The sequence below is a fragment of the Pan troglodytes genome, chromosome 10, assembly GCF_028858775.2.
Source record: "Pan troglodytes isolate AG18354 chromosome 10, NHGRI_mPanTro3-v2.0_pri, whole genome shotgun sequence".
Taxonomy (NCBI): Eukaryota; Metazoa; Chordata; class Mammalia; order Primates; family Hominidae; genus Pan; species Pan troglodytes.
The window spans coordinates 115757055-115776090 of NC_072408.2; the positions used below are offsets into that span (position 1 = coordinate 115757055).

Sequence of the window (19036 nt, forward strand, 5' to 3'; positions counted from 1 at the left end):
CCCCATGTTGCCTTCAATTTTGCTAGAAAGAGGAGGCCATCTTTTCTCTCATATCTCCCACCTAAGCCAGGCATCTGAGCTACTAAATGGCCTCATGTTACTCTCCTAGCTCCTCTTAAGGGGTGGGGGTTGGGGGATAAAGGGAAGTTAATTTCCTTTAACCCTGTGAAGGCAGATGGTGCTGGGGACACATTTAGATCTCCTAGGATCCCTTTACTAGGTCTGTGTGCCCACCTTGCACTTCTGCTAATGGCTCATACCTGCAACCTTCTCTTAGGGATACTCTTGAGCAACTGAAGCTGCCTCACCCCAGAGGTACCTAGGAGTTATGCCCATCTCCCCAGGGCAGGCTGCAGACTGGCATGTACGTGTATAAAAGGCCCACCCCCTGGCATTGGGGGAGGGGTGGGGGTCAGATCCTGTGGAGCAATGAACACTCCCTTAGCTCCCTGTGTGCTCAGGTGAGTCCAGAAGAAACCACATCCTTGTGAACTTCTTCCCTGTATCTTTCTCTTAGCATCTTTCACTCTTACAGCTTCCTCCCAAGAGCACTCTCAATAAATCACTTATAGAGGAATCTCTGCCCCCGGTTCTGTCTGCTTCTATGCAACCCAATCAATGGGTTTCCTTACAGAGCATTTCACTTTTCAAAAGGGGGCCTCAGCAATACCACTGAGATTTAGACACAGTTCTATCATCAGTAAAAGTCCTTGTTAGGGTTCTGAGCAAAGGCACCTCTATCCAAAGCAAGAAGAATTCTCAGGAGCCTCAGAAGAAAGGCTAGGGCTTCAGTAGTTCAGTGGGACTCTCTTTAGAGAAAAGCATGAAGAAAATGTTAATGCCAGCTAGTCTCGCTTAATAGTGTAAGTATTTTAGTACATTCTCTCTTTCTGTCTTAGTCTCTCTTTCTCTCTCTGTGTGAATCCCTAGCTGAGATCATACTCAAGAGTTCTGAATGCCTATTATCAATGTGATTTATAAATAAGCATTTCCATGCCATTCAACAGGCTCTTGCACACATCTTTTCTATCGCATGCATGTACCATACTATCCTTAATAATAGCAACCTTTTATTGAGTATCTACTATGTGGTTAACATTATTCTAGATGTTCTGCATGGATTGTCTCACCCAATAAGTATTGCAAGTCAATGGGGGTAAGTAATCACAATTCCCAATGTGCATGTGTGTGTGTGTGTGTGTGTGAGAGAGAGAGAGAGAGAGAGAGAAAGGGAAAGAGAGAGAAAGAGAAAGAGAAAGAGAGAGAGAGAGAGATGGTTTGGCTCCTGTCCCCACTCAAATCTCATGTTGAAACGTAATTCCCAGTGTTGGGGGAGGGACCTGGTGGGAGGTAATTGGCTCATGGGGGTGGTTTTCCCCCTCGTAGTTCTTGTGATAGTGAATGAGTTTTCATGAGATCCAGTTGTTTAAAAGTGTGTAGCACTTCCCTCTTCGCTCTCTCTCTTCTGCTGCCATGTGAAGATATGCTTGCTTCACCTTTGCCTTCCACCTGCTTGTAAGTTTCCTGATTCCTCCCCAGCCATACCTCCTGTACAGCCCGTGGGACTGTGAGTCAATTAAACCTCTTTTCTTTATGAAGTACCCAGTCTTAGATAGTTCTTTACAGCACTGTGAGAACGGACTACCACCATTTTCATATCTACATCTATCAACAACAGAGAAGTTGTTACTTGACCAGGATTGCACAGCTAGTAAGTTAGTAAGCAGAAGAGCCAACATTTTAAACTAGGTTTGTCTATATCATGCAGCCCATGAATCACTTCCCTGTTGGGACAGTTTCACAGTTATAAACAACACTTCCTTAAACATCTTTAGGCTGAAGTCTTTGTCTTCACATTGTTTCCTTAGGACAGATTCCCCTAAGTAGAATTTGAGCCAGAGGGTATGCCTGTTTTTATGATTTGAGATATATATATATATACTACCAAAGTGGTTCTCCAAAAAGTTGTTCCAATTTATATTCCTTTCAGTACCTCACTCAACAAAAACCATGGGGAATTTCATTAACTAAACCCTGATAATAGAAACCAAGATTATAGTGGTTGCTAAAGATTGTAACAATTATCATGGATGACTTTGATATTTTATTCTGTTTTCCGAATGGTATGCTTATATTATTTTTAAAAATCAATAATAATACCATGTTTACCTTTCCTTTACCAAATCGAAGTCAAACTACTAATCATGCAAAAATGTGCAGCAGGATATTCTAAGGGCAAAGCTATTTCTGTCCTTAGAGATCGAGGATTTGTTTTTATAACAAACCTATAACGTATTTCATGAAGTCTGTTCATTCTGTTTTTTTTTGTTTAGTTATAGAGTATTATATGAATGCAATCTCATTGTAAAAAATTTAGCAATACATAAGCATGCAGAGTATATGATGATTCTTCCTCTCCCTATGACCCCAACTCCCATTCCTCTCCCCCAAAGCCATAACTACTAATCAGAGTTTGCTTTGCAATCTTTCAGCTTTTTTTTTTTTTTTTTTTTTGCCCACACAGAGTCTCACTCTCTCATCCAGGCTGGAGTGCAGTGGTGCGATCTCAGGCTCACTGCAACCTCTGCCTCCCAGGTTCAAATGATTCTCCTGCCTCAGCCCAAGTAGCTGGGATTACTGGTGCATGCCACAATGCCCAGCTAATTTTTTTGTATTTTTAATAGAGATGGGGTTTCGCCATGTTGGCCAGGCTGGTCTCGAACTCCTGACCTCAAGTGATCCACCCACCTCAGCCTCCCAAAGTGCTGGGATTACAGGCGTGAGCTACTGTGCCTGGCCTGCAATCTTTCAGCCTCTTTTCTATGAAAAAATAAATACATAAATTTAACTAACATGCTATTTCTTTCTTTTTCCCTTCTCTTTCCTTCTCTCTCTCCTACCTTTTCCTCCCTCCCTTACTTCTTTCCTTTTTTTTTTTCTTAACATACACAGCACACTGTCAGCGTTCCACCCAAACATCCTCATTCTTAGCATGTCCACGCATGCCAGTCCACCTTCTAACTGCCAGTACCTGTGACCCTTTCCAGAGAACTTTCTCTGGTCATTAAAGCTTGCCTGGCCAGCCTTTGTGGTAGGCCAGAAGTGCCGAAGAATTTAAACTTCCCGGGAGTAGCCCTCACTGGACAGTTCCCTCATCCTTGAAGTGGGACCATTTGGAGGACCTGCGGCTGAGTCTCCCAGAGGAAACTTCTTGCTCTTGAATTTCTGTGTTAGGTTCCGCTTCAATAAGACAATATGGAAATCTTTTCATGTTAATAGAGGTAGATCTACAGCTTTATTTATTTTTGAGACAGGGTCTTGTTCTGTCACCCAGGCTGGAGTGCAATGGTGCAATCATAGCTCACTGCAGCCTTGAGCTCCTGGGCTCAAAGATTCTCCTGCCTCAGTCTCCCAAGTAGCTGGGATGACAGGCATGCACCAACATGCCCAGCTAATTTTTCTTTTTCATTTTCTTTTGTAGACATGGAGTCTCACTATTTTGTCCAGGCTGGTCTCACACTCCTGGGCTCAAGCAATCCTCCTGCGTTTGCCTCCCAAAGTGCTGGAACTACAGGCATGAGCCACCATGTCTGGCCAAGAATTACTCTTTTTTTCTTTTGAGACAGCGTCTCATTCTGTCACCCAGGCTGGAGTGCAGTGGCACAATATCGGCTTACTGCAGCCTTGACCTCCTGGGGTAGATGATCCTCCCACCTCAGCCTCCTGAGTAGCTGGGACTACAGGTGTGCACCACGACACTTGGCTAATTTTTGTATTTTTTGTAGAGACAAGGTTCCACCATGTTGCCCAGGCTGGTCTTGAATGCCTGAGTCAAGCGATCCGCCTGCTTCAACTTCCTCCTAAAGTGCTGGGATTGCAGGCATGAGCCACCACGCCCAGCTGAGCATTATTCTTAACAGCTGCATAGCCTTCCTCACCTCGGTAGTATCATCATTTATTTAACTGCCCCCTAATTATGAATGCTTAGGTTGTGTTCAATTTCTTGCTTTTGCCACCTGTGCCACAAGAAACATCTTTTCCTATAATTGTTGTGCCCCACATTTGGCCATTATTTATAGCAGTTCATTATGAAAACAAGCTACTTGATCTTTATCCAAAGTATGGCAATTATTATAATCAGACTGAAAAATAAAAGAATGAGCAATGAAATTAGCAATGCCAAGAATCAGCTGATTCTGGCATAAATAAATTCCCACTGCAAATAATCACATTTACAGCACTGGGCAATTAGAGGCTTGCCATTTGGATCACGTGTTTGGAAAGCAAGAACCTGTGATCTCAGCCTGGCATTTTTGCCTGGTCTTTGGAGGAACGAGGACAGACTTTGTGTATAAGCTCATTGTAGACACCAATTTGAAGATCATTCTGAGGCAGGTTTCAAGGTAGAACAGCTGGGCAGCTACCTGAGGTACTGTCTTTAAAAGCAGCTAAAACACAAGTAGGGCGTGGGTTACCTTACTCCAGGTTTCCCACCGCAGCTGCTTACATAAATGGTGTTTGGCTGCGGTGCATGGCGCCCTCTACTGGAGGTAAAAAAACACATGGGCCCAGTGCCAACCTGTATTGATGTTTTCGTGGAGAGACACGGGGCAGTAACAGGTGATTATCATTTGTTACTTGTTGGTGCTTATTTGCATTTTCTAAATTTTGTAAAACAAAAGTATATTGTCTCTAATGACAAAAATAAAATTGTATTTAATTCCCTTGCTTGAATTCAAGTCTATGCCTTCTTGATGTCCCTCCGTAGAGAGAAAGTGTAATTAATCTGGGATTCTACATGTGATTCCTCTTACCTGCCTTAAAGGGTCTAGAAAACTGTTAAGAACCACCAGCCTACACTCCAGAGTCATTCTCCAAGTCAGTACCAGAAACGCCGTGGATATAAATGATTTAACAGGACCTTCTGACTATATATGCCCGAAACCCCTTTGAAATTGTTGTTCAACATGGTAAGGGCTTTGGCACCAGACACACCTGGATTTGAACCCAGTTGCAACTGGTCTGCCAAAGTTGCTCCAATATTTTCCGTCCCGGTATCTATGCACCTTTGCAGTATGACTGCAGCACGTCCCATCAAGAGTTCATTTTCCCCTCCCTGGGATCTGTGTGGCCTTGTGACTTGCTTTGACCATCAGAATGTAGCAGAAATGATGTTATGCTAGTTCCAAGCATAGGCCTCAAGAAGCTTTGTGGCTTCTTCTTGCTGCCTTTGACCCCTGTTCAGATGCCATGGGACCAGGTGCCTGGGTGCCCCATGATTCAGTGGACTGAAGACACATGAGCAAGTCCCACGGAGTCTAGAGGAGCCACCAAACTGCCTCACTGCAGAATCATGAGTTGAATTAATCATTGTTTTAAACCATGAATGCAAAGGTGGTTTGTTACAAAGTAGAAGCAAACCCTACATTCCACTTTTTTTTCTTTTCTTTTTCTTTACTTTTCTTTTCTTTTTTTTCTTTTTTTTTTTTTTTTTTTTTTTTTTGAGTCAGAGTCTCACTCTGTTCCCCAGGCTGGAGTGTAGTGGTGCGATCTCGGCTCACTGCAACCTCCGCCCCCCAGGTTCAAGTGATTCTCCTGCCTCAGCCTCCCAAGTAGCTAGGATTACAGGTGTGCACCACCACGCCTGGCTAATTTTTATATTTTTTAGTAGAGATGGGGTTTTGCCATGTTGTACAGGCTGGTCTCAAACTCCTGGCCTCAAGTGATCCACCTGCCTCAGCCTCCCAAAGTGCTGGAATTACAGGCATGAGCCACTGTGCCCAGGCCCCCTACACTACACTTAATAACTATCTGGCCAGGCACGATGGCTCACACCTGTAATCCCAACACTTTGGGAGGCCAAGATGGGAGGATCACTTGAGTTCAAGAACAGCCCGGGTAACACAGTGAGACCGCCCACCCTGTGCCCTGCAGCCCATCTCAACAAAAAATTTTAAAAATTAGCTGGGCGTGGTGGCACACATCTGTACTCCTAGCTACTCCAGAGGCTGTGGTGGGAGGATCCCTTGAGCCTGGAAGTTTGAGGCTGCAGGGAGGTATGATCGTGTTGCTGTACTCCAGCCTTGGCAACAGAGCGAAATCCGGTTTCAAAAATAGTAATAATAACTATCTGACCTCCAGCAAGTCCCTTGTGAGCTCTAAGCCTCAGTTTTCACATCTGTCATATGGGGATAAAACAGTTGTTCAATGGACCAAGTAAGGTAGTCTGAGCAGAACATTTAGCAAAGTGCCCAGCACTTGATAAGCTCCATTATTATATCTACTTTGGGGAAAGAAAGAAAAGAATGAGGAAGGGAGGAGAGAAGGAGGGTTGTAGAAAAGCACAGATCAGGGTAGAGGAATGGGCTCCTTAATGATCTAATTGACTTTTTTTTTTTTTTTTTTTTTTTTTGAGACAGAGTTTCACTCTTGTTGCCCAGGCTGGAGTGCAATGGCGTGAACTCGGCTCACTGCAACCTCCACCTCCTGGGTTCAAGCAATTCTCCTGCCTCAGCCTCCCGAGTAGCTGGGATTACAGGCATGTGCCACCACGCCCAACTAATTTTGTATTTATAGTAGAGGCAGGGTTTCTCCATGTTGGTCAGGCTGGTCTCAAACTCCCGACCTCAGGTGATCTGCCCGCCTCAGCCTCCCAAAGTGCTTGGATTACAGGCGTGAGTCACCACGCCCGGCCCTAATTGACATTTATACTTGAAATTCAGAGTACATTACAAGGACTTCTGGTTGTTGAGCTTTTAAGAATTATACAGCAAAATCTTTTTCATCTGGTTTTATGAGTTGCTGCAATAGGATAAAGCTATTGTAAATTAATGGAAACTTTTAATTGCATTTAATCACATCAAAATATCTCCAACTAAATGTTTCTAAATAATGAACTTAAGGGAGCCATTTTTATAACTAGATAGGAACATTGTATAATTAAGACATTATTTTTATGTAAGTGGATAGAGTTACAGTGGTGGGAAGCCAGTGGCTCTCTTGGGTGGCTAAATATTTCTTCTGCAATTTTGTTTCTAGTTTTTATTTGCCCTCCTCACAGATAAAACAGATATTTAGGCTGGGCGTGGTGGCTGATGCCTGTAATCCCAGCACTTTGGGAGGCTGAGGCAGGCGAATCGCTTGAGGTCAGGAGTTCGAGACCAACCTGGTCAACATGGTGAAACCCCGTCTCTATTAAAAATACAAAAATTAGCCGGGTGTGGTGGCTTGCTCCCGTAATCCCAGCTACTTGGGAAGCTGAGGTGGGAGGATCGCTTGAACCCAGGAGGTGGAGGTTGCAGTGAGCCGAGATATCACGCCGTTGCACTCCAGCCTGGGTGACAGAGTAAGAATCTGTCTCAAAAAAAAAAAAAAAAAAAAAGCTATTTAGTGGAGTAGTTCAGATAATAGGTTTGGAGGGTCAAGTGATGTTTAGACATCAGCTCTGCCATTTACTAGCTATGTGACCTTGGGCATGCTACTTAGTTTCTACAAAGCTCCAGCTTTTGTACCTGTAAAATGGAGATGATCATAATATCTACATCCTAAGATGAGCGTTAAAGTGGTAATACACGTAAAGCACGAGGCTCAGTGTCTGGAATGTAGTAATAGCTCAATAAACACATGGAAGGGCTACAGTAGTGTTCAATACATGAATAACTAAATGGGGAAGAAGTAGGGAGCAGGCAGGCAAGCTGGGGACCCTTAAGATAAGCATGAGATAAGGGGGAAAGGCCCTCCTAGCTCCTCTATGTCCTTTATTTTATTCCCCTGGTGTCCTGTGCCATAATCCCAGAACCCCATGGGAAGAATCTCTCTTCCTCTTTGTAGTCCTGCCCCTTTGCTGTTTTAGGGTGTGATTTTCTCTGTTCCAGTTACTCCACCCTTGCAATCGCATCTGCTTATAAGCTTCCAGAGGCTTCTCAAAATTCTGATCCACTGATGGCACCATTTTCTTGCTCTCCAGTACTCTTAAGTATTTATTCTATTTCTTAGCTGGGCGCCATGATGCATGCCTGTAATCCCAGCACTTTGGAAGGCCAAGGTAGGCAGATCGCTTGAGGCCAGGTATTCAAGACCAGCCCGGGCAATACAGTTAGACCCCGATCTCTACCAAAAAATAGAAAAAATTAGCTGAGCATGGTGGTGTGTGCCTGGAAGGCCGAGGCAGAAGGATCACTTGAGCCTGGGAGTTCGAGGCTGCAGTGAGCCATGATTTTGCCATTGTACTCCAGCCTGGGTAACAGAGCGAGACCCTGTCTCTCACAAAAAGAAAAGATTTATTCTATTTCTTACTACTTCTATGTCATTTCCAGGAAATGTGGAAGAAGAAGAAGAAATAGAAAATGTCACTTCTCATTCTACCATCTTGAACAAGAATTTCTGTGGACATTCTGAATATTTAAATCCTTTATCTTTCCTTATATGAGAAGAAAATCCAGTGACTGTTTGAAGTCTATTTCTGCAGGCATCTCTCTGAGCATCCCTGGTAAGGGAATTTGATTTGCTCTTCTGTGAGTATATTCCTTCCAGCCACGAGGGGAAAACGGTATCGTCCTCAATGAACTCATCATATTCATGAATAGGGCAGTAGTTGTGTCTGCAGGAATTCCTGGAGCTGGGCCAGAAGTGGAGCACATTGTCCACAAGCCCCTGCCAGCCCAGATTTATGGCTGCGGCTCCATTAATAGCCTTTCCTTCAAGCTCCAGTGGTTTGTAAGCTCATCCCAGATCCAGAAGTGTATGTCAAATGCCTACTCTACAGAGCCCTGGAGGAATTAATCATGAATCAAGGAGGGAAGGACTGAGGAGAGCTGAGAGCCACTCACCATCCTTCCAGCCTCCCAAGTGGCAGGAGGAGGCTGGGAGTTTGCTCATGTATCAAATCCATGTGGTCATATCTCCCCTGTCCCTGTTCTATCTACAGTGATACCTTGAGTCATTCATCCGTCATCCATCATACATCACAATGACGCTTGAGCTTCTTGCCAAAGCCTTCAGCAGATCAAATGCTTGTTAATAAATCTTGAGTGCTCTGCCAGGCACTGTCCTGGGCATTTTACAGAATGTCGTCATTTAATGACTATTTTAAGGGACCCCATGAGGTGGGGATGTTGTTGTTCCATTTTAGAGATGAGAAAACAGATGCAGGGAGGTTCAGTGACTTGCCTGAGGTCATACAGCTATTATGTGACAGAGCAGCCAGGATTCAAACCAAAGCCGTCTGGTTTCAGAGCCTATGATCTATTTTAGAATTAGCATTATGCTGGCTGGGCGCAGTGGCTCACGCCTGTAATCCCAGCACTTTGGGAGGCTGAGGTGGGTGGATCACGAGGTCAGGAGATCGAGACCATCCTGGCCAACATGGTGAAACCCCGTCTCTACTAAAAATACAAAAAAAATTAGCTGGGCGTGGTGTCAGGCGCCTGTAGTCCCAGCTACTTGGGAGGCTGAGGCAGGAGAATGGTGTGAACCCTGGAGGTGGAGCTTGTAGTGAGCCGAGATTGCGCCACTGCACTCCAGCCTGGGTGACAGAGCGAGATTCCGTCTCAAAAAAAAAAAAAAAAAAAAAAAAGAATTAGCATTACCCTTCTAGGCTGTCTCTTCCAGTCTTCCCCAATCATGATGCTCAGCAGGCATAAGAAATCAATCCCTGAACTATTACCCCTGAGGGGGTGGGCGCTCTAGCAGGACTGAACAGATCCCCACCCTCCAATGCTGATCTTGCTGCTTGTGCTGCCAAAGAGCCAGCCTGCCCGCAACAGTGACCAACATGGAGCCCCCAGGATGGAACCACTCCATGTCACTTGGTGGCAACTTAGGTACATACATTGGACTCTTCCAGTTTTGAAGGAGCAGCAATTCATCTTGACCGAATCGGCACCTATTCTGAGTACTGGTTTATCTTTCCTGCCCACAAGGTCTCAGTCACCACCATCACCTGAGGGCTCACACAATGTCTGACCCACTGACAAAGGATCCATCATAACATTGCATGGGACCCAAGGAGCCCATATAGAGTGAAGGAGATGTAGAATTGGGTGTATGGCCTGGAATCCGCTGGTCCTATCATATATTGTGCTATCCTGAAGCTGCTGGCCTGAGAGAGCAATGGAACAGGACTCTGAAGGTGACACTAAGGTGTCAGCTTGGAGACGATGCCCTGTGACCATGGGGCACTGTCCTCCAGGACACAATACCCACTTAAGTCCACTGCCATTATGATGCTTCATTCCCAGGAGAAAAGATTCATGGGTCTGGAAATTAAGGGGTCGAAGTAAGAGTAGGCTTCACTGTCATCAGTCCCAGTGACCCAGATCAGGGGATTTGTACTTCACATCCTGCAACTTCTGGGCTCAGTGGGTCTAGAGGTCCTGGCTCCCAGGGAGGGAAAGCTTCCACAGGAGACACAGCAAGAGCCCCAGTAGAATGTCTTTTTTGAGATGGAGTCTTGCTCTGTCGCGGAGGCTGGATAGCAGTGGCGCGCTCTCAGCTCACTGCAAACTCCGCCTCCTGGGTTCAAGTGATTCTCCTGCCTCAGCCTCCCAAGTAGCTGGGATTACAGGTGTGTGTCACCACACCCAGCTAATTTTTGTAGTTTTAGTAGAGACGGGGTTTCACTGTGTCGGCCAGGCTGGTCTCGAACTCCTGTCCTCAGATGATCCACTCGCCTTGGCCTCCCAAAGTGCTGGGATTACAGACGTGAGCCACCATGCCCGGACCCATTAGACTTTAAGCAACAGCTGCTACCCAGTAACTTTGGGCTCCTTTGTGTCAAGAAATGAACAGGCAAGAAAAAGAGTCACCGTGGACTCCTTGGGTCCCATGTCAGAGAAATTGATCCTAACCATCATTAAGACTTAATAAGCCCCATCTATCATAGGGCCACCCAGGTGATATACCAGACATCTCTTGGTAATCTCCTGCTCAATTTTGGTGTTAAATGGACAAGCGCAGCAGCTATGGCCTAAAAGAGGCATGGCGACCAGGGACTCGAATCCCTTAGGCATGAGGTCTCAGTCACCCACCCAGGTAAACCGTCTAGATCAGTGAGAGTGCTCTCTGAAGCTGAGAGGAATTTAGAATGGGAAGCAGAGGTGGGAGACATTTGGCCTTTTTGCCAAGGCAACTTCTGCAAGGAACTCAACTGTGAGCTCCATTGGCATCCATTGCAGCCGTGAGACTTTTGCAGAAAAGAGATTATCCAGAATCCTGGAGGAACTGTTCTTAGGCGGGGTGAGCTGATTACAATTATGGGCTGCATAACACATTTGAGTCAACAACAGACCACATATATGATGGTGGTCCCATAAGATTATAATACTGTGGTAACTAATTAACTTATTTATTTTGCAATCTTTTATTGAAGAGTACTGCTCTGTGCAGAGCAGGGCTAACTCACAGGCAGTGCACCCAGAGTTGGCCTATTTTCATTATTCTTTAATAGCGAGGGGGTCTAGCTATGTTGCCCAGGCTGATCTCAGACTCCTGGGCTCAGGGGATCCTCCTGCCTCAGCCTCCCAAAGTGCTGAGATTACAGGTGTAAGGTACCATGCCTGGCCTTTTTTTTTTTAATTTAATACTGTGTTTCTACTGTAGGTGTTCTATGTCTAAATGTGTTTAGAGATGCAAATACCATTGTGTTCGAATTGTCTGAAGTATTTAGCACAGCTACATGCTGTACGGGTGTGTAGCCCTGGAGCAATAGGCTATACCTCACAGCCTAGCTGTGTAGGAGGTTGTCCCATCTAGCTTTGTGTGAGGACACTTTATGATGTTTGCACGATGACAAAATCACCTATTGATGCATTTTTGGAACACATCCCCATCATTAAGTGACACATGACTATATTTGAAGCAAGTGGGTCCACCCTGGACTGTGGAGGATGCTGTGATGTGCTACGTGGTCTGCCTTTCAGGACTGAGGCTTTTATTCCCTCCAAAATGAGCAGGAGCATTGCCTGCCAGGAGCTCATAGCTGAGTCCCTTGCAGAAGTTGCCTTGGCCAAAAGTAGCTGCCTTGTCTAAGATCATGCTGCATCCTTGAGGGCAGCCCACATCCGATGCCTGGTTGGTGTGAGGGTAAAAAGGCCTAGCCCCCCTGCCCCAATCTGAAACACCTCTGAAGGGCCACCTCTGCTTCTGAAACCCTGTAAGCTGACCAGAGGCCTCTGTGGCAATGGTATGGCAACTCAGCTTCCCCCTTCGCTGGTCCTAATTTTCTCACTTTCTTACAGGTGTTAATCCTAGTAACCACCTGCACAGTAATCTCCATCTCAAAGTCTATTCCCCAGGATCCCATCCTAGAACAGGGACCATGGTGCTCTTGCTCAGTGCTGCGTCCTGGCACCTAGCATTTCCAGGTACTCAAGAAATATTGGTGGAATAAATGAATACACTACAAGGGATCGCCCTGGTCCTCTTGCAAAATTTCCCTAATGATTCCTTACCTCCAAGCTGTTCTACCTGCCATAGCCAGATCCATACTTCTAGGTACCTCCGCTGCTCAAGAACCCTCAGTGGCTCCTCATCACCAATAGAATCCCTTTGGCCTGGCATTTTAGGCCTTTAACAAGCTTGCCCTGGCCTACCTGTCCAACCTCAGCTTTTAATTCTTTTTTTTTTTTTTTTTGAGTCAGAGTCTCACTCTGTCATTCAGGCTGGAGTGCAGCAGTACGATCTTGGCTCACTGCAACCTCTGCCTCCCAGGTTCAAGCGATTCTCCTGCCTTAGCCTCCCAAGTATCTGGGACTACAGGTGCCCACCACCAAGCCCGGAAATTTTTTGTATTTTTAGTAGAGATGGGGTTTCACCATGTTGGTCAGGCTGGTCTCAAACTCCTGAGCTCAAGTGATCTATCCGTCTTGGCCTCCCAAAGTGCTGAGATTACAGGCATGAGCCACCACGCCTGGCCAGCTTTCTCTTACAGATCTCATCCCTCCAAGCTGACCAACCAGACAATTAGCCTTCCTCAGCCTCAGCTACGGCTTCCTCTTTTCATGTGGTTCACTTCCTAGAAAATGTCCTACATCTTCTCCAAGTCTCCTTCTGGGTCTTTCCAAATCCTTTGCCTTCTTAATAGCAAGGCAGTAAAATGCAGTGGGTATAGAGCCCAGGCACTGGGGTTAGAAGGTCCAGTTGCTATTCCAGCTCCTCCACCACTTCCTGACTGTGTTGCCTAGAGCAAGTTACTTTACCTCTCTGTGCCTCAGTCTCTTTATGTGTAAAATGGGGTTAATAATAGAATTTACCTTCTAGGGAAAATGAGAGATTAAAGGAGATCATCTGGGTAAACCGTTTAGAACAGCACCTGCCACATAGTTAACACTAAATATTGGCTATTATCATTTTTTAGGGTGGAGTCCAACACGCATTTTCTATAATGGGCCACATAGTAAATAGTTCAGGCTTTGCAGGCCATATATCTGCTGAAACTACTCAGTTCTGTTGCTGTGGCATGAAAACGACCATAGATAATACATAAATGGAGGGTGCGGTGTGTTCCAATAAAACTTTATTTACAAAACCAGTCAGCAGGTCGAATTCTGCCCATATGCCATAGTGTGCCAATCTCTGCTTCAGGGCCCATCACAAATAGGAAGTCTTCCTCAATGCCCCAGGAGACAGTGGCTTCTTCCTACAGCTCTGAATATTCTCAGTACCTTAAACTACAACAGCAACAGCAAATTGCTGCCTGAGTGACATGTGGTTAGCATCATACCCTGCCTTGCGTTTAGGTAGGAAGAGCGTGGGAAGCAGCATGGTAGCTAAAAGCATGGATATTGTAGTTACCTACCATGTGATTCAGACAGATGATTTCACTCTCTGAGGCTCAGTTTCCCCAACTGTAAAACACAGATTGCAATAATACAATAACACACACCTCTTGGGCTGCTGCAATGCGTCCAAGTGGAACAGTCAATCAATGCTAGATGCATTATTATTTTGCTTTTACAACCTTCCAGCCATTGTGTTGTTTTGCTGCTGTTGTTGATCATAACAATACTGATAATGATGCTATTTTCTTGCTACACCATAGCTCCTTGATCCTGGAAGCCCTGGTATAGCCATCTCTGCACCCCTGCTGCCCCATCTCAGCCCCTAACTCCTGACCCAGACCATGAACAGACATGTGGATGGGCAGCCTGGCTGCATAGCCAGCACTGGGTATTTACTTACGACTGGGGAACTCCTCCGATCCCGAAGCCCACCAGGCCCCGGAGCACCAGGATCCAGCTATACACGGGCGCAAATGCACTAAGGATGCCATAGTACAGAGTCCACAGCACGCTGATCTTCAGCCCCTGAAGAGAAGGAAGACACGGAATCACAAGGGCTTTTCAGCACCTCCAGGTAGCGTTTGCACCTCACTGAGAGCCGCCGATAATGGGGTCACATTAAAGGGAGCCTACACAACCAAGGGGGTACTGGGGTCCTCTGTATGGGGAGTGCCAACCCACAGGGGTTGGGTGAGAAAATCATGGGGCATTCTTGGTTGTCCCAATGATTGGCATTGAATGCCAATCTGGGCCAGATATGTCAGATATTCCACAATACAGGAGACAAAATAGATTGTCCTGCATCTCATACCATCTCAAATGTTCTGCCCGACCATCATGCAGCTGAAACTCTGTTTCTGATTATCTGCACCTAGACCTTTTGCTCTGTTTCACACATTCAAGACTTTTTTTTTTTTTTTTTTGGCATAGTTTGAATATACACTTAATTTTTCAGGAACGCAACTTTCAGGTAAGTCAAAAGAAAATTTACTTTGTTTTACCTGGAACTTTACAAAATTGTTCTTTTCAGAAAACCATGCTGTCAATGACAATGCTGTGTGCAGCATTTGAGTCACTGATGGGAAGCTTCAGTGTCAGCTTTCACTCAGGGTTTATCTATGAATAGACTGATCTAAACCTTATTTTAAAAGGTCAAATGTAAAGAAAAACCATCAACAATATTCAGTTAAGTCCAAACGTATTTACAATCAGGGGCAGATATTGACCCCTTCCTCTTGTCATCTAGACAGAGTTGTAGGTAAACATTTGCATATTAAAAATAAATTTTATTTTATTAATGACGTTTTAAATTTCTCCCTCCTAGTTAGCACTTTAGAACTGATTTCTTTCTTTTTCTCATTAACAAGTTTATTTTGGCATCATTATTCTAACATCTATTGTACCAGGATAAAACTATATCAAAGTATAACTGTACTGAGTGATATTTTTACTATGAAGAATAAAACATAATATAAAGGCAGTTTCCTGTGCGGGCAAACTCATTTTGAAGTTATTTTAATGAATGACATACTCTTACATCCTCCTAATTTGCAAATGAAACAAGTAACTTATTTCTTTCTTATTTATTTATTTTGAGACAGGGTCTCATTCTGTTGCCCGGGCTAGAGTGCAGTGGTGCAATCTCGGCTCACTGCAGCCTCAACCTCCCGGGCTCAAGTGATCATCCCACCTCAGTCTCCCATGTAACTGGAAGCACAGATGTGTGCCACCATGCCTGGCTAATTTTTGTATATTTTATAGACATGGGGTTTCACCATGCTGCCCAGGCTATTCTCAAACTCCTGGGATCAAGTGATCCACCCACCTCAGCCTCCCAAAGTGCTGAGATTACAGGTGTGAGCCAACACGCCTGGCTGATTTCTTTTTTAAAGTATGTGAATGACTAGGTTATTTTATCTTTGGAAATTTTTTCTGGATAGTTAAGAAGGCGTTATTCAAAGTGTTCACTTTTTTAAAGAAATGGAGTGTTGCTATGTTGCCCACGCTGATCTTGAACTCCTGAGTTCAAGGGATCCTCCTACCTCAGTCTCCTGAGTAGCTGGGATTACAGAGGCACATTTTCCACATTTTTAAAGTAAAGAGGGCATGTGTTCAATAGGGTCAAGAACCACAGAGGGACACAATGCTTCAAGACAAACATGGGGCCGAGCACGGTGGCTCACATCTGTAATCCCAGCATTTTGGCAGGCTGAGGCCGGGGATCACTTGAGGCCAGGAGCTCAAGACTAGCCTGGCCAACAATGGTGAAGCCCTGTCTCTACTGAAAATGCAAAAATTAGCCAGGCGGAGTGGCGGGTGCCTGTAGTCCCAGCTACTTGGGAGTCTGAGGCAGGAGAATTGCTTGAACCCGGGAGGTGGAGGTTGCAGTGAGCCAAGAACTTGCCACTGCACTCCAGCCTGAGGGACAGAGTGAGACTCTATCTCAAAACAAAACAAAACAAAACAAAAAAGACAAACATGGCACATATTCCTGGAGTGTTAATTACCCTTAGAGATTGGAAAAAAAATTAAGAGTAAACAAATACTATTTTTATATCACAATCAATGCCAAATATGAGAGGGTAAAATGCAAATTTCAAGGCATTTTCAACCTGCTCTGTGAGGTCTGGTCAGGCCTCTTTCTGCAATACCCTTCCCAGAGCTCCAAGGGCGAGTTCACCTTCCTGTCCCCCAGGGAACACTTCAGGGGGCAAGTATGAAACATACTGATTTTTTGCTTTAAGATATTAAACTGAATTAAAGGAGATGAGTGAGGAAATTTGGAAGCCTACCAAATGATTTCAAGTCTTTTAGAAAATGACTTTATGTGGCAGAGAGAATATTTTAAATAATTTTGCATCACCTCACAAGAAAGTTATTTTTTTCATTTCAGTCTTCATTTTTATGATTATGTCAAAGAGAAAGAGTCCGTGAGGTGCCAGTCTGTCTTTAACACCTATTTATCTATTTGTATTTATTTATTTATTTTTTTTTTGAAATAGAGTCTCGCTCAGTCACCCAGGCTGGAGTGCAGTGGCACGATCTCAGCTCACTGCAACCTCCGCCTCCTGGGTTCAAGCGATTCTCCTGCCTCAGTCTCTGAGTAGCTGGTATTACAGGTTTGCACCACCATGGCCAGCTAATTTTTGTACTTTTGGTAGAGTAAGGGTTTTGCCATGTTGACCAGGGTTTCACCATGTTGCCCAGGCTGGTCTCGAACTCCTGGACTCAAACAATCCACCCACCTCAGCCTCCTAAAGTGCTAGGATTACAGGCATGAGCCACCACACCCAGCCAACACATTTTAAAAATAGCTACTCTCCTCTCTATTTAACACAGAAGGCACTGGGACAACCACAACCACTAAGAATTTAATAACATTGCTTTGTTTGTGTTGCATTTATTTTTGCAGTCACTTCCTACTTAAGGCAATTGTTATTGATCTTCCAATTAAGACTGTATAGTTTCACTTTCCAAAAATATATTACAATTTTTTTATTAGCCCCATGTTACAAGTGATCGATTTTTAAAAAGCAATTTGATATAAAGAAAGTTATTAAGGTCCGGGCAAGGTGGCTCATGCCTGTAATCCCAGCACTTTGAGAGCTCAAGGCAAAAGGATCACTTGAGGCTGGGAGTTTGAGAACAATCTGGGCAACATAGCGAGACCCTTGGTCTACAAAAATTAAATAAAAAAAAAGAAAGAAGAAAGATATTAAGTACACAAGATAATAGGTGGCACAGGATTTACTAAAGTCTAGGAAGTGATGATAATAATAAAGCAACATTTTTGCACTCCTAAATCCATGACTGTAACGTCGGTACTGGCCATACAGACATTTAATCCCTTTCTTTTGGCTTAAGCTAACTTAATAGGGACTTTCTTCCTTGGAATCCAAGGAGTCTTGAATCAAACAGAAGACTTAATTGGCATCAGCGGGAGAAAAGAAGGCACCGAGACAAGTGCATGGGAGTTAACCCTCCTTCAAGGTCTGCTGGGAGCCATATTATCTGTCCTGTTTGATCACAACAGGTTGCAGCTGGCTCTGCATTTGTCTGTTGATGCCAGGGCTTTCCAGCTGCCCCAAAATGAGGGCTCAGCAACCCTGTGTAAGGCCTGTCATGGATATTACAAAAGCAGGGGGTACTGCCAGCAAGCCCCACTCGATAGCTTGTTTGGGACTCCACAGACATGTCTCATGGGCCTTTGGGCTTTTCATTAACTATGACTGTCATTCTGTCTAATATCTGTTCTGCCCTCTATAGATTGATAGCTCCTTCCTTCCTTCTTTCCTCCTTCCCTCTCTCCCTTCTTTTTACATTTATTGAGCATACCCTATATATAAGGCTCCAGGGTAGATGCATAGACATTATGCATTCATGAATTTGCTCATTCAATAAGCATGTATTGAGCACCTGCTGTATACCAGACACTGACATATTTTCTTGACCCATTCATTCATTTATTCAATAAACACATGTTGAACACATGCTGTGTACCCAGCATTAAAGATACTGATATATATTATTCAACCATTCATGCATAAAATATGCATATATTGAACACCTGCTGTTTGCTAGGCCCTGGGCTACCGTAGGGAACATGACAGCCAGAGTCTCTGACTTCATGGAACTTTCATTTGCATTTCATTAACCACTGTCACAACATTACACTGGGTCCTCACAGCAGCCCTGTGAACAAAGGTTGTTATTTTCATGTCTACTTTACAAATTAGCATAGCAAGGGCCCAAGTAGTTGAGCGATTTGCTGAAGATCCGTAAGTGGTGCCAAAGTTGGAGCCAGAACTTCCAACCTTGAATGAGCCACTCCCTTCCTCTAGAGCCTTTGATGGCTCCCTGTGACCTCTGACAGAAAACATAAATGCACAATGCACGTGTAACACAGCAAGGATGGGGGCCTGGTGGAATTACAGGGAACTTGCCCTGTTGTGTCAGCCTCTGTTCAACTCTAGCCAAAAGATACCATGACAAAATGTGGGTTCCAGGCCTCCAGATTACCTGATTTTCCAAAAAACTCATAACTTTATTTTTATGCAAGATGTCATTTTTGAAATGGAGGCAACCGATTCAAAATCCTATAAAACATTGTGCAGGATAAATAAAACACATCAGGGGGCCATATTTGGCCTATGGGTTACCAGTTTGCAACTTGTAGCCTAGAAAGCCTGGTGCTCATGGGCCAAATGTGGCCTGTGGTATTCTCTAACACGTTCAACCGAAGGACAATATTTACAGGT

The 19036-nt window shown here is 44.5% G+C and overlaps 1 protein-coding gene across 1 annotated transcript in view; it reads right to left on the reverse strand.

Annotated features, from left to right (window-relative positions):
- SVOP (SV2 related protein) overlaps positions 1–19036 on the reverse strand; it is a 110592-nt gene that overhangs the window by 36827 nt on the left and 54729 nt on the right. Inside the window, exon 6 of the mRNA XM_016924135.4 lies at positions 14179–14303. Coding sequence (XP_016779624.1) covers positions 14179–14303 — 125 coding nt within the window. The remainder of the gene's footprint in view (positions 1–14178; positions 14304–19036) is intronic.